This window comes from Primulina huaijiensis, chromosome 16, assembly GCF_012295235.1.
Source record: "Primulina huaijiensis isolate GDHJ02 chromosome 16, ASM1229523v2, whole genome shotgun sequence".
In the NCBI taxonomy this organism is placed as follows: Eukaryota; Viridiplantae; Streptophyta; class Magnoliopsida; order Lamiales; family Gesneriaceae; genus Primulina; species Primulina huaijiensis.
Window position 1 is genome coordinate 626,925 of NC_133321.1, and position 16,638 is coordinate 643,562.

The window sequence follows — 16,638 nt, forward strand, 5'->3', positions numbered from 1 at the left end:
CCCGGAGTTGGTTCAATAAACAGCAGATGTTGTGGAAGTGATCCAAGAGAAAATGAAGACCGCTCAGTCTAGACAGAAAAGTTATGCAGATGTGAGATGATGGCCTTTGGCATTCAAGGTTCGTGACCATGTTTTCATTAAGATAGCTCATCTCAAGGGGGTTATGCGATTTGGTAAGAAAGGTAAACTGAGTCCTCGATACATTGGTCCGTTTGAGATTCTTGAAAAGATTGGAGACCGAGCCTATCGTCTTGCATTGCCACGGGACTTGGATCGAGTTCACAATGTTTTTCGTGTTTCGATGCTCCTTAAGTATCTTCCCAATCCATCTCATGTTCTTCGGCACGAATATTTGAATCTTTTACCTAATTTAAGCTACGAGGAAATACCGGTTCAAATTCTTGATCGCAAAGTTAAAGTGTTAAGAAATAAAGAGATTGGTCTTGTCAAAGTTCTTTGAAGGAATCATGTGATTGAAGAGGCCACATGGGAACCGGAAGAAGAGATGAAACATCGTTATCCGAATTTATTTGATGGTAAGCAAATTTCGGGGATGAAATTTTTATAAGGAAATGAGATTGTAATAACCCAACATTTTATCATTTTATTGTATATGATGTTATTCTTTGGTATGGTGTTTAGGAAATACGGTTATTGGATATTCATGGTTTATCATTGTAATGGATATTTCATATGGTTTTGGTGGTGAAGTTTATGTGGGATGGTTATTGTTTATGGTTATGTTTGTTGGAATGGGAAAACGTATGGTTATTGTTTTGGAGTAATGTTTTATAGTTATTGATGGTTTGTGGAAATGGATGGGTTCTTGTTGTGATGGTTTTTATGGATGATTTGAGGATGCATTTGGATGTTTAGTTGCATTGATATTGCATGGCATTGGAAGAGGATGGATTCTAGGTGGATTGGTGATGATTTTTAATCGATTTCTTCCAATATCATGGCATATCAATGCATATATGAGTCTTCGGACCATATATGGACCTTCAAATTTTTGGACGTTACAATCTATGTTAGGAACTATCTGTTGCGATTGTGTGATTCGATTGTGAGGAGTTATAAAACCTGGTGGATATAACCCGACGACACTCCAGTCAAAAAATTAAATTGTTCAATTTATTATACGGAATCATAATATGCCATTTATAAAAAATAAATCAATCATTTGAAACATGATATATAAACTGCAAGCCTTTTGTAGCTACATGTCTTTGGGCTATATGCTTTTAAGAACATGTTCGATATGTATAACAATGCTACGTACCATAATTATGAAGATTGATGATATTTTTGAAAATTTTAAATGATTAATGAGCTCAAACAAATATTTGGAGGAGTATGAAGTGAAGAGAGTTATTAGAAGTTTGCCAAAAATCATTAGCCTTAAATTTAAAAATAACAAAAAAATGTACTTAATACTAAAAGTAAAAGTGTACAATTGCACGTTAGGTATTTTTTAATTTTATTTTAAAAAGTTAAATTATTAAAATTTATATTATGATCAGGTATTATACAAAACAATATCATAAAAATGAGTAAGTCTCTTGTGAGACGGTCTCACGAATTTTTATCTGTGAGACGGGTAAACCCTACCGATATTCACAATAAAAAGTAATACTCTTAGTATAAAAAATAATACTTTTTAATGGATGACTCAAATAAGAGATCCGTCTCACAAAATACGATCTATGAGACCGTCTCACACAAATTTTTGTCTATAAAAATATACAATTGTTTTAATATATATTTGTAATAAAAAGTAAATTTTTTTTATTGATAGAATATCAAAAATATTATAATGCGAGTTTTGGTTAAATATAGTTGAGAGAACAAAGGTGCATCCTGGCTTCAAAATCCATCTTCGTTTCATTTGTATTTATCTGCCGAGAAACATAGTTGTCATTGGCTCGTACAACTCAAAGGCAAGTTTCTTTCTTTTTTTTTTAGCTTCCATGTATACAATTCTCTGCAATTATGTGCAGAATCTTTTGAATTTATTCAATTGCAAAAATATTAACTGATCTGGTTTTTATTTTTTTTTTTGCGCTGTATGAATTATCAGCTCGTAATTCAATTGTTTTCGCCATGTAATTGCAGTATTTTCGCTGTCATCGGTGTTTGTAGTGTTGCCCATGGAGAGTAGTGTACGGAGTCCGCTAGTTGGGTCTGAAATTCATGGGTTTCGCACCAAAGAAGGTACAACACATCTATGTTGGTACTTCAGTGTGTATGATTCGATTCGTGAGTATTGCTTGCCTTTGGGCCGATTTCGTCAGGTTGGTCAACAGTTGACTTTTGGGTTTTTTTGGGTTTTGTAAATCATGCCGACAAAGCTAGGATTTTGGTCCTTTTATGCTTTATTTTACTTGATTCGTGGGGAAGGATGAAGTGTGATGTAACCTTTTAAGCGGTGATGGTTGTGCTTTTTGTTCATTCTGTGTTTGACAATCTATTTTGTTTTTGTTTTCCTCTGCTATTGGATTTTTTTGGGGTGGGTGGTGCAAGTACTTATTAGACTATTCAAAACTAGCAGTGTTGGCACGCTGGATGAGCGTGTTAAAAACTAATTAATAAATTAGTCAAAAGTATTTTGCCTGACTGGTTGACGGTTTTCTCAATCTTATAAGTTTTATGTGGATTAAGATATACATGAAATAAATTATAAATTATTTAAAAATAAAGGTTGTTTTTGTAAAAAGTAAGTGGACATACCAACCTACCGAAAGTAGTTACTATGATAGCCACATTCTTAATAATATGCTAAGAGTTATAGTAAGAGATATATGAAATAAATGGTAAATTACTTAAAAATAAGGGTTGTTTTTGCATACCAATCTACAAAAAATAGTTACTATAATAGCCACATTTTTAATAATATAGTCACAGATAGTACGTATTAGTGCTATGGTTTTAAGTCCAAACTTGGGATAAATTATTGACTGTCAATTTTGTGGGGGATATGTTCCGATAAATTGATCCATTTTGTTGTTCACTTGTGTTTGTCTTATCATTGTGCTTTTTGTAGTAAGCATAACTGTTAGCAGAGAGTGTTTCATGTTTTTCTTCATTTACATACTTTGTCATGCGTAACTTTTGGACTTTGTCGCATGGATAGATTTGGATGTAGGCACTATGATGGCGGAGGCGAAGGCAAGATGGCTCAGGCCGAATGAGATTCATGCCATACTTTGCAACAACAAATATTTCACTGTGAATGTCAAACCTGTGAATCTGCCAAAAAGTAATATATTTTAATGTTTTTGTAATAATTTAATGTGGTAGTTGATCTGGAATGAATATAAAAAGTCTTAAAGTTTTGGTCCTTCGTATGCACTATGGCATGAGTCTAGCTAATATTTATTATGTTATGGCGCACTAGGTGGCACCATTGTGTTATTTGATCGTAAGATGTTCCGGAATTTTCGGAAAGATGGCTATAAATGGAAGAAGAAAAAGGATGGAAAAACTGTTAAAGAAGCCCATGAGCACTTAAAAGTAAGGTGTTATTTTTCCTCAAGAGATTCTGTATTGCATGAAACGATCAATAATAAACAAGTCTAGTTTGAGTGTAATGTTGGTTAATGTCTTTGTTGTAAGACCCGAGAATATTTTTTCGGAACAGAGTGTTCTATATTAGGAATGTATATTACAGATTTCCTAGGATTATAATGTAATTTTTTTCTCATTTTGTGGTATAGATTTTTTTTCTTGTTCTTTCATGTAATTATGGCTGTAAATTAGTATATCATATAAAGGGTTGCGCTGGCCTCATTAATAAAATAACTAGTTTTTCCTTCTCAAGTTATCATGGCACAAAAGTCCTAGGACTAAACCTGGGGTGAATATCTTCTTTTCTTATGGGCTTTTATACCCATGTTATCTCTGACTCTTTATTGCTGAAAATCCTCACCTTCCTCCATTTCTCTTTCATCTTCTGATTTTTATTCGTACCCAAATCAATATGTTGGAATCTTCAAAAACCACTGGACATTCTGATGATACCATCATGCAACAAACATATGAAGATCTTTAGACTATGCAGGCAGTATACAAGTTGAATTGAGAAGAACTACCTAAAATGGTCTCAATTCTTTCAATGTACAGGTAAGGGAAAGGAAAACTAAACCATCTTTTGCGATGGGGCCAAGAAGGAGACCCGAATTTTGAAACGTAAACGAAGCAAACTCCATGATCATCTCAGTTGTGGAATTCCATTATTGGAAATCGGTAAAATGTTTGTGTTCTCCTGTGTCTATACCCCCAACAGAATGGAGTCTTTGAGCATAAGAATTGACACTTACTTGATGTAGCAAATCCTTACTCTTTACCCACAATGTTTCCACGCATTTTTGGGGTGATGTTGTCCTCACCGCTACATATCTAATCAACGGAATGCCATCTCGTGTCCTCCAATAGAAAACTCCCATCCAAACTCTTATGGCCTCTTTTCCTACCACACACCTAATTTAGAGCATCCCTCTCCGAGTCTTTGGATGCTCGGTTTTTGTGCATATCCCTGATCGGGGAAACTTGACCCTCGAGCAATCGAGTGTCTTTTTCTTGTAATCAAAAGGGGTACAACTGTTACTCGCCTATCCAAGAAATTCTACAATTCCATGGATGTCACGTTTTTTGAGCGTGGGCCCTTTTATCCCAAATCTTCGATTCAGATGGAGACAACATTGAGTGAATCTCACAATTGGGAACCTGACACACCTGCCTTTCCACAATTAGAGCCCGTAGATAACCCCAATCACAATTGGAGCGTCATAAGCCATTAGTGGTTTATTCTCGTAGGAAACCACCACATGCAGAAATCCAACAGCACCATGTACGGATTCAGCACAGCCCTGACTGTCCTCAGAGCAGCCAACTGAAACTGAAAATACACAAAGTATTGCTGAGCTTAATGATGAGTTCCTATAATTGAATATGATGTTACTGATGCAAGACCTATTGCATTAAGGAGAGGTGTTCATTCATGTACACAACATCCTATATGTGATTTTGTTTCTCTTGATCAGTTGTCATATCGAGCTTTTATATCCAGATTAGACCAGGTCCAGGTTCCATCAACCATAGATATTACTCTCCGAGATCCTCACCGGAAGGCAGCTGCTTTCGAAGAAGAAGAACAATAGTTGGATTATCATTGATCTCCCTAATGGGAAACAAACAGTTGGATGTAAATAGATCTTCTCAGTGAAGCACAAAGCTGATGGTAGTGGAGAAGATTCGAAGCACGACCGGTGGACAAAAGATACATGCAATCATGTGGCATCGATTACCAAGAAACCTTTGCTCCAGTGGTCAGACTCAATGTTGTCTGAGTTATCTTATCACTGGCAGCGAATTTGGACTGACCCTTGTACCAGCTTGAAGTGAAGAATGCCCTTACTCGGTGATCTAGAAGAGGAAATCTATATGGATATTCCACCTGGATTTGTAACAGAATCTACAACTAATAAAGTGTGTTAACTGAAGAAATCCTTGTAGGACTTGAAGCAATCACCTCAGGCATGATTTCATTGTTTCTTGAATGTTCTAAAAGTGAGAGAGTACATTAAGGGCCAATCTGACCATACCCTGTTTACCAAACACTCCGACAAAGGAAAAATCGCAGCCCTCATAGTCTATGTTGATGATATCGTCCTTACAAAGAATTATTGTGAGGAGATGGCACACATGAAGGCCTTACTCTCGAAGGAATTTGAAATGAAGGACCTTGGGAACCTCAAATATTTTATTGGAATGGAAGTGGCCATATCTTCCCTTGGGATCCCAATTTCTCAAAGAAGTATGTGATAGATCTCTTAAAAAACTGGAATGCGGGGAAGAAAACCAGGGATGATAAGAGGTCATTCAAGAAGAAGAAGGACCAGAAAGTGCTTTTTGGTGAGGATAGAATAAGCAAGTGGGCAGATTCAGATGTAGAGCCATCCAGCTCAAAGACCTCATCCAGCGAGAGTGATGAGCCTTTCTCATCGGGCCCTGCACATAACTATAGGGGAATTGGTAACATGGAGAAGTAAGAAGCGGTTTGTTGTTGCGAGGGATAGAGCAAAGGCAAAGTATCGAGACTTAGCTCCTATGTAACACAAACACATTGAATTTGTTTTTGAAGTATCGGACATGGATACGACACGTGTACGGATTCGACACTCGGATACGCGTGTCGGATACGGAAAAATCAGTGTCGTTGACTTTTTTAGGGTTGACCAGTCATACATTTTAAACACGGCAAGGACACGCTATGGATACGGCTTGGATACGTTTTGGGCAAAATTGCAAATATTTAAAAGTTTTAGGAGTTAATTGAAAAAGTTGAAATTTATGAGAACTAATTGGAAAATAATTTAAAAAGAACTGGGCTTTGGCTTTGGGCTTTTAAATCCCTAGATAAATTCTAATCGTCTTCATTCTACTCAACACAGAGATCGGCTCTCAAGTCTCAATTCTCGTCGGCTCTTCAAACACTTTGCGTCTCCCCTCTTTTTCTGCCGCGGCTGCTGCTTATATAATGGTTCTCAGAAGTAAAATTGTAAGCCGCTACAATTCCTTTACAGTTACAATTGAGATTTTCTATTATAGTTCAAGTCTATGTAGCACAGATATTCTTAAATTTTTTTTGAAGTATCGAACACAGATATGAGTGTCGGATATGGCAAAATTGGTGTTGTTGATTTTTGCATGTTTGACCAGTCGGACACTGCCCTGAAGTGGTACATTGTATATATTTACATAAATATGTATATATATTTCTACAATATATTTATATAAATATGTATATCTCTACAATTTTTAATACTAAATTTATATATATATGTATAAAAATAATATTTATATATATTTTAATAATTGTCGTATCATAGCCGTATCATGTCTTATATTTTCAAAATTTTCCGTATTGCCGTATCCGTATCGTATTCGATACGATACCCTTACCCGTATCCATGCAACATAGGTTCAAATGTTCTACCAATTTCAATTATATATGCTGAATGTTGTCTGGATGACACAGATGACAAAACCTTTTAGACATATAATCAAAAAATGAAATGCTATGACTTTCTGTTTTTTGCTTGTCGTAACTTCAAACAGCCCTAGCTTGGAATTGAAATTTTTCAAAAGGAGAGTGTACAAGAGGATGTAGATTATTATTCTCCTTTGTGGAAATTTGCAACCAAGATCGAAAAGGGAGCTGCTAGAGGAGGAAATGTTACTTGGTCGTGTAACATATGTACCAAAGTGTGCAGAGGATCGTACACGATGGTGAAACACACCTATTAAAACTCAAAGGATTTGGAATTGCTGGTTGTGTGGCTGTTTCAATAGATCAAATAAAGCATATGCAACAACTTGTGGATGGTGCAGAATTGTGGAGGAAAAGTGCTAAACAGAAAGAAGTTCAATTGCTTTCATCATCAAACATGGCTTCAAAATCTTCATGCAGTGGTCCTTTCTCTTTGCAAAGTGATGATCCAACAAAAAAGAGGAAATGAATACTTGGCCCTCTTGAAAAAGCTTTTAACTTGAATGCGAGAAATGAGCTCCACTATGAAATTGCGAAGTTGTTTTACACGGGGGATTATCTTTCAATATTGCTAGAAATCCTCATTATATTTGTGCTTGCAACATGGCTACTCAACAAACGATTCCAGGTTATTTTCCACCCGGATACAATTTATTGAGAACTACACTTCTTCAAAGAGAAAAGGCTCATATTGAAAAGTTGTTGGAGCCAACAAAAGCTGCTTGGAAACATAAGGGTGTTAGTTTTTGTAGTGATGGGTGGTCAGATGTACAAAGAAGATCGCTTATTAATATTGTGTTTGTGTGTGAAAGTGGTCTTATGTTTCTAAAGTCATTAAATTGTGAAGGTGAGTACAAGGATAAATGTTTCATCTCTAAGTTGCTCATTGATGCCATAAATGAAGTGGGACATCAGAATGTTGTCCAAGTGGTCATGGATAATGCTCCCGTATGCAAAGCCGCTGGGTTACTTGTTGAGGCAAAATACCCACACATATTTTGGACACCTTTTTTTGTGCGCACTTTGAATCTTGTTTTGAAGAATATTTGTGCACCGATACAAAACAAATAAGCCTTTGAAGAGTTTAAGTGGATAGCAGAAGTATCAGATAATGCTTCGATGATCAAGAATTTAATAATGAATCACAATATGATATTATCGATGTTCAACAATAACTCGAACTTGAAGATGTTCTCACTTGCAGAGACTCGATTTGCTTCCACGATCATTATGCTTAAAAGGTTCAGGCAAATCAAGAAATGTTTTGAAAACATGATGATTAGTGAAAGATGAGATCTATACAAGGAGGATGATGTACTGAAGGCTAGAGTAGTGAAGTACAAGATATTAGATTATCAATTCTGGGAAAACATTGATTATATACTTTCTTTTACAAGTCCAATTTATAAGATGCCAAGGAAAGTTGACACTGATCAACCTTGTCTTCATTTAGTATATGACTTGTGGGATGAAATGATAGAGAAGATTAGGGTTGCTACCTTGAAAAGGCCTCGCAGTGGAGATTCAAAGTTTTATGAGATTGTTCATGATATTCTGGTGCAGCGATGTAATAAAAGCAATACACCTCTACATTGTTTGGCGCATTCTTTGAATCCGAGGTAAAACTCTAAAAAAAATTTAACTAAGTTTTAACAGATTATACATATCAGTTCATATTTAATTATCAATCTTTTTATATAGATATTATAGCAATGAGTGGCTCCAAGAATCTCCCAATCGTCTTCCTCCTCATAGGGGCATCGAAGTTTCAAGGGAAAAGAAAAAGTGCTTTGAAAGATATTATTCTTGTTCATCAGAATGAAGAAGTGTCAATGAGGAGTTTGTCTCTTTTTTAAGCAGCCATTGATGATTTTTCTGATAATGATGCAATGCGTGATCGATGTTTGATATCTCCAACTAAGTTGTGGGTTATACATGGTGCTTCCGCACCAACTATTCAAAGTTTAGCTTTAAAGCTACTTGTGCAGCCTTCTTCTTCTTCTTGTTGGGAGAGAAATTGGAACACCTACAATTTCATACACTCATTGAAGGGAAACAAAATAACACCACAAAGAGCGGAAGATTTGGTATATGTTCACTAAAATCTTCATCTTTTATCTAGGAGGAGTCCACATTATAATGAAGGAGAAAGTAAGATGTGGAATGTTGATGCATTTGATTCCATGGACATGGAGGGTGTTGCTATCCTTGAAATTGCCATTTTTTCTCTTGACGAACCTGAATTTGAGTCAGTCTTATTTACTGATGAAGGTAGTGTTTGTGATGAGACCGATATGGATGTTTGATTTTTTTATTACTTGCTTAAGATGGATTTTGCGATTTATATTTTGTACTTAAGATATTATGATTGATGAAATATTACATCTATCTTTATAATTTTTACTTTTCAATACTAAATTTATATAAATATATATTTATATATATTTTAATGATTGTCGTATCCTAACCTTATCGTGTCTTCAAATTTTAACTTGTCGCCGTATCCGTATCGTTTCGATATGATACCCGTACCCGTATCCATGCAACATAGCTTAGCTCAAGGTATATGTGAAGGGATGTGGCTGAAGAGACCATTCAATGACTTGGAAGTTTGAAGTTGAACAATCTTTGCGAGTAATGTGTGATAATCAAGCATCTAAAGTCATTGATCTCTGTTATATCCCCACTCACTTGTAAACAGCAGACATCCTAACAAAAGCTCTTCATTGAACTCATTTTGAAGACTTGAGCTCGCATCTTGGCATTATCAACATCTATAACTGGCTTGAGGGGGAGTGTTGAATGTGGAACTACAGATCTTATCCAAATTATTAGTTATTAGGATAGAGTATTATTTGTATCTTAAAAGTCTATTTAATCTTCTAGAGTGAGGATTCCTAGTTGGAGTAAAATAGGTAGATAGATCTTTATAAATTGGTATCTTGTATCATACCTATTTACTTACTTTTGCTGAATAATATTCTGCACTTCCAAAACCTATATGTGTTCCTTCTTTTGCTACGATATGCAATACAATTGAATGAACACTTGGTGACACATCCTTGAATTAGCAAGAAAAGACTTGTTTTTATTAATTAAGCCAAGACAAATTAAGATTGGCTTCTGTACTGAATTTTCAAAGTTATTATTACCATGAATGTTCAATATGTCATCGTGATTCTTTTTGCTTGAATTGTCACTTGGTGTTTTAGGTGGGGTTGGAGGGAAAGCGGTCCAATTCTCATTTGACCAATGGAGAGGATTGGCAATTCGAGTACTTAATTTGGGATATATTAGGACATCACATTGTTATTATTTTGTTTATGGAAACTGGAGAAATATTGTATGAAAGAGCTAAACATTTCCCTGTGTTGGATTTTCTCCGGTTTTCAAGCTTATATTATCCTATCTCATAAGTGATGCATTTGTTTATGGTGACATAATATTTGTTTCAATCTACTTTTTCTGTCTAAAGATGATTGACATAGACTTAGCCTCTCTGTTCACTTCCTCTTCACGTTGAGAATTCATCTTCATCTATTAGATTCTGTAGTGACGTGTAAGGATTAATTTCACCTTCGGTCTTTTTGTTTGGTAGGTTGGTAATGAGGAAAGAATTCATGTATACTATGCACATGGAGAAGACAGCCCAACTTTTGTTCGCAGATGTTACTGGCTGTTGGACAAGTATGAAAACATTAAACATTGTGCTAAGATAGTTAACCGTCATCTTTTATATCTTGTGGGCATGATAGCGTGTGATGCTTTTGTAAGTTAACATTTTAACTGAGAAAAGCACTTATTTTTATAGGCTTAGATTTCATTATGTAATTTATTTGTTGTAGATCGCTGGAACATATTGTCCTTGTGCATTATCGAGAAACACAAGAGGTTTGTCTTTGATTCATAAACTATATGTTGATTATTAAGTATTGAGTGACCTTTTTTAGAGCTATTACATAAGTAGAGTTTTGTTGAATTTGATCACTTCTGGGATCTAATTATTCTTTGTCTTTGCAACACTTGGCAAAATCATGGTCGTCAATTGCCAACTCCTGTATATTTAACATGACGTTATTTTTGTGACTGTGGCTTTAGAAGCATCTTGTATGTTGGAAGTAACATGTAATTTCATGCAAACTGGATTATGGCTAACTTATGACACTGTTGCAGGTTTCCCCTGACACATCTGTCAATTTCAATCCTAGTCCATCTATCTCTGACCCACCTACCTCTTTGCCTTTGTTGGAAGAATTTGATTCTGCTCTTCATCGTGTATATCATGACACCAGCAGATCGCTTTTAGGTTATATTTAATTTCTGTGCAGAGATATTTGCTTTACCTTTCACTGGGATTTAGTCGGTTGATTACCTTGAATAGGATGTTAATTCTTTAAGAAATCTTAAAGGCATAGACTTAGTAAAACTAGATAGAATAATTACCATTTTGTAGCTGACGTGTAGTGAGTTTTCAAACTCTATATTAAGTAAGAGACAACGAAAGTCATTTTATCTACTTAGACACAGACTCAGGCCTTGAGTTAAAGCCAAAAGTTTGATTCTTGACATTATATTGTTGCTGGATCCTGTGATATTTTTCAGAGCGACACGACAGCTTGACTGTGAAAAACCACGAGCAGAGACTTCATGAGATAAACACACTTGAATGGGATGAACTTTTGGTGTTGGATGATTCGCACAAGATGATTACTCAACATGATGGTATAGACTCAATGTGAAGACTGTTTGCAGTAGTGCCACGAGTTTCTCAAAAAATCACTGATTATTATCTCTTTTGATGCATGCAATTTACTGGTTGCAGGAAAAACTTCAGATTTTGAGCACTCTAATCAAAATCAGATGAACAGTTACAGAATACGTGTAAGCGGTCGCAATTATGTTCCATATGAATCATGCATTTTTATTGATGAAATTTGAGTCACAAGGGTTGTTTTAAAAATGCTCTCAGCTTAGTGTTTTATAATTTTTAACCACGTGATGTTGGAACACAATTTTCCATAAAATTATGGTTTGCTTCAATGGTTGATTACATTCCATTTTGGAAATAAAGACACGTGGTTGCATCATGGATTCATAATGGCATAGAACTTTTCCACATATCTAGGCATTATGTTGGACCAAATTGGTGACCTGATTTTTTTGTTTTAGAATAATCAGTCATTCAATTCTTCGTGACGGGAAGAACGTTTATATGAGCCATTGAAGGACTGTTTGATGCTTTAAACATAATTTAAGTCAGACAGTCAGACCTTTTGGTCGAGATGACCTCTTAAAAGCTTGCTAAGGACTTTATATGCTAGCAGAGTGATAATTCACTTTATTTGTTTGAATCGGTTTAAGGGATCATAATGTAGAAAAGGTGGTCAATGTACTTTTTGTTTTAGATTTGCTGTTGCTTTATTATTTTATGGAAGTTCACTCATATGTGATTAATTTTTTCCCTCTTGGACTGTTGTTGCACCCAGACCACATGAACTAAGACACAAAAGGAAAAAAACGACCACCCTACACTCCTAATTTATTTTGCATCATTCATGGCTACCAGGCAGTTTAAATGGTTCATACGCCATTTGTTCATTATCAAATGTAAGATAAATATTTAATGTAATATTATTTATTCTTAATAAGCATTTCTGAGTACAGGACGATGGTCCGATAACCAACAAGGTATCCCCAGAAAGTTCTGGAAGCAATGTTTCTGGACAAGTTGCTGGGACTTATCCCATTGGTTATGATGTTTTTGGTAATTTATCTTACAATATGGTGGGTGGTGAGACTGTTGTGGATTCAACTGGATTGGGGCCATTAAGTGAAATTGATTCTCTAAATAACGTGGCAAAAGATGGTCTGCAAGCTCAGGACAGTATAGGAAGGTGGATGAGCTACATCATTGCTGATTCTCCAGAATCAGTGAACAATCAGGCTGTGGAATCTTCAATCTCAACTGGCCACCAGTCGTTTACGTCTCCGAGGGTGGATGATCATTTGTCATCTGCTCTAGGGCAAATATTTAAGATAACAAATATTTCACCTGGTTGGGCTTTTTCTACTGAAGAAACAAAGGTTCACGGCCCTGGAATTATTTTACTTTATATTGGTGTTGTCTATGTACTGTAAATACTCACGTGTTTCACATGTTAACATTTGAGATTGAAGTGAGATTTATATTACCATCTGATTTAAAGACCAATATTTGTGTGACTAAAAGTAACCAGGGGAGAATGTTTAATGAAAATGTGGAAGGGTTAAATAGTTGTATGTTACATTGGAAGTTGCATGAAACTCTACTTGGATAGCAAATACTTCCATCCATTGGTTAAGTGCAAGCAGTTAAATTTACACTTGTAATGAACAACAATTTAGTGCATGCAATTACTCTCATAATTGTTATATAAGTTCGCTGAGTTGTTGTTATGCAGATCTTGGTTGTTGGGGTTTTCAATGAGGGGTGCTCACCCAGCACAGAGTCCAATTTATTCCTTGCATGTGGAGATTCCATTGTCCCTGCTGAAGTTGTACAAGCTGGAGTATTTCAATGTTCAATTTCTCCTCAAACTCCAGGACTAGTGAATCTCTATCTGAGTTTTGATGGCCATAAACCAGTCAGCCAAATTTTGACCTTTGAATTTCGTGCTCCTGTAGTTCCCATTATGACAATTCCTGCGGAGAATAAAACTACTTGGGAAGGATTTCAGCTTCAAATTAGACTCTCTCATCTGTTGTTTTCATCATCCAAGGGCCTGAGAATCTTTTCCTCCAAGTTACTCCCAAATGCCTTAAAGGATGCAAAAGCTTTTAGTCAGAAAACATCACAACTCTCTGACTGTTTGATGTATTTGACCAAAGCAATCCAAAACTATAAGATGTCTCTTGACGAGGCAAAAGAAAGCTTGTTTGAATGGACTTTGCAATACAGACTGCATGAATGGTTGCTAGAAAAAGTGGTTTCAGGGTGCAAAGTTTCCGAACGTGATGAACAAGGTCAGGGCGTAATTCATTTGTGTGCCATCTTAGGTTATACGTGGGCAGTTTACCCATTTTCATGTTCTGGCTTGTCATTGGATTATCGAGACAAATTTGGATGGACTGCATTACACTGGGCTGCATATTATGGAAGGTGAAGTCCTGAAATATCTTGACCAGTAACATTGCTTGTTGACTCGAGTTGAGTTACTACTGAGATCTTGAATGATTCGCCTAGCTTTTATTTTCGTTTGTAAAGAAGTAAAGCCCTTCATATGCTCAAATCATTTTACCACTGGGATCTTAAATTATTTCACCAAGTTTTCTATCTATAATGCCCCATATCTTTGAAGTTTCTCTTATGTCTTTCAGTTTTTTGCGTGTTGTACTGTGACAACATGATAAATTGAGTTTCCAGGGTCATAGCGTTTGTTGCAACATTAGAAAGGAGACAACAGTGTTCTGGGCTTATTATTTGAAACTTTGATTAATATTTGTCCCTAAATGAACAATGACCGCACATAGTTTGCATCATTTACCTTTTGTTATATTCAGGGAGAAAATGGTGGCGACCCTTTTATCTGCTGGTGCAAAGCCAAATTTAGTAACAGATCCAACTGCAGAAAACCCCGGAGGCTGCACTGCTGCTGATCTTGCTTCTAACAATGGGTATGATGGTTTGGCAGCTTATCTTGCTGAGAAGGCTTTAGTTTCTCATTTTAAAGATATGACATTGGCCGGAAATGTTAGTGGGTCGCTGCAAACTACCACTAATGAAATAGTGAATTCTGAGAACTTCAGTGAGGAGGAGTCTTATTTGAAGGATACTCTAGCGGCTTACAGGACAGCTGCTGATGCAGCAGCACGCATTCAGGCTGCATTCAGGGAGCACTCATTCAAAGTGCGGACCAAAGAAGTTCAGTCATCAAATCCAGAAATCGAAGCACGCAACATAGTTGCAGCAATGAGGATCCAGCATGCTTACCGGAACTATGAGACACGCAAAAAAATTTCAGCTGCTGCGAGAATCCAATATAGGTTCCGCACTTGGAAGATGCGGAAGGATTTCCTCAACTTACGTCGTCAAACTATCAAAATCCAAGTAAGTGAAGCTGACATATGATTTGATGTGCCATAAATTTCAAGCAGAACGAAAATCATACGACTTAATAGTTTGTATTTTAGGGGCTGGATGCCTATGAGAATCAACCATGATGGAATTTAAATTGCCGGCTATTTCTGCAGTGTGAAGTAAATTATTGTCTGTGCTATATGATATGAATACTGTTCTACTGGATGTTTCTGATTGTAATCCTTCTCCATTGCAGGCCGTTTTCCGAGCTTTCCAAGCCAGGATGCAGTATCGTAAGATTGTGTGGTCAGTTGGGATCTTTGAAAAAGCAGTACTGCGTTGGCGTTTAAAGAGAAAAGGGTTCCGAGGGCTTCAGGTTCAACCTGATGAAACTCCTGAAGATCCAAATCGAGGAAATGATGTGGAGGAAGGCTTCTTCCAAGCCAGCAGGAAACAAGCCGAGGAACGAGTTGAGAGATCTGTTGTAAGGGTCCAGGCAATGTTTAGATCGAGGCGAGCACAAGAAGAATATAGAAGAATGAAATTAGCGCATAATCAAGCCACGGTGAGGATACTCTTATTCTTGTTTTCCTGTAATTATGATGTCATATTAAGTTAATCATTGCCCATTGCAGCTGGAATATGATGGACGTTTCCACCCGGACACTGAAATGCGATAATAAAAGGACTTATCCACTGCCATTTACTTACGGAGCAAAGACAGTGGAACCTTTCTTTGCTGGCGTCAAGAATTGAAGACTCGTGATAAATGTTGTGTTTCTGAGTTTAAGATTAAGGCAGTTCTGTCGGGTTTTGAAGCTTTGGTTTTGCTCCAATTGGCATCCCGCCTCATGTTTCACATTAATGTAGTTTGTGACAAATGTCTGTAAGGATTTATCATTAATCTAATGTGTGCAGAAGAGTAGATGGAACAGAATTGTTGCATGTAGGATCTGAAATGCTGCAATATCGTGTTCAAATTTGAGGTTCGGTATAGCTGACCAATTTTCTGCTTTGATTCTCGGTGCATAATGTTGTTGAAAAGGCATAATAGTATCTTGAATATTTGAGTGTATCTTTAATTCATTTCTATTGTTGGTTGGCTGTTAGGATATAGTTTGAAAATCGGATTGTATTCTCGATTGTATCTTTGAATATCTTAAGATGGTAGTTATTTGTTAACTTATTTGTAAGCCTGTTTGCAACGTTAAACCTTGTATGTATAATCTCTTTCTAATTAATAAAGGGGGAATTTTTTATTTATGGTATCAGACACGCATCTCACTCCGTAAAATGACCATGGTCACTGCTCTGCAGTCGTCTTCGTCTATCATTGTAACTTCACAATGAACCGAACTGTTATGAACATCTTAACTTTCAGAAACTCATCTCGATTAATGTTTCTGCTCAAGCTCCGTTGAAACTTAAAGAACTACCGGCATGTATCGGTTCTGTCAATGGCTCTAAATCCTCTACAAGACAATACATGAACAAAACAACATTGTGCCTGATATTGGGCAAATCCAATTGA

The 16,638-nt window shown here is 36.3% G+C and overlaps 1 protein-coding gene across 3 annotated transcripts; it reads left to right on the forward strand.

Annotated features, from left to right (window-relative positions):
* Positions 1-1,872: 1,872 nt before the first annotated feature.
* On the forward strand, positions 1,873-16,300 carry LOC140962002 (calmodulin-binding transcription activator 5-like). Of its 3 annotated transcripts, XM_073420839.1 has the most exons (14): positions 1,873-1,940; positions 2,116-2,214; positions 3,134-3,259; positions 3,398-3,513; positions 10,650-10,738; positions 10,897-10,942; positions 11,225-11,357; positions 11,654-11,773; positions 11,874-11,932; positions 12,716-13,135; positions 13,492-14,189; positions 14,591-15,137; positions 15,364-15,672; positions 15,743-16,300. In XM_073420839.1, the coding sequence occupies exons 2-14, from the start codon at positions 2,151-2,153 to the stop codon at positions 15,785-15,787; spliced, it is 2,772 nt and encodes a 923-aa protein (XP_073276940.1). In that variant the 5' UTR covers positions 1,873-1,940; positions 2,116-2,150; the 3' UTR covers positions 15,788-16,300. The 3 variants fall into 3 exon arrangements, with proteins under 3 accessions (XP_073276940.1, XP_073276941.1, XP_073276942.1); XM_073420840.1 differs by lacking the exon at positions 1,873-1,940 and having other exon boundaries at positions 2,156-2,294; XM_073420841.1 differs by lacking the exons at positions 1,873-1,940; positions 2,116-2,214; positions 3,134-3,259 and adding an exon at positions 4,123-4,245.
* Positions 16,301-16,638: the final 338 nt, after the last annotated feature.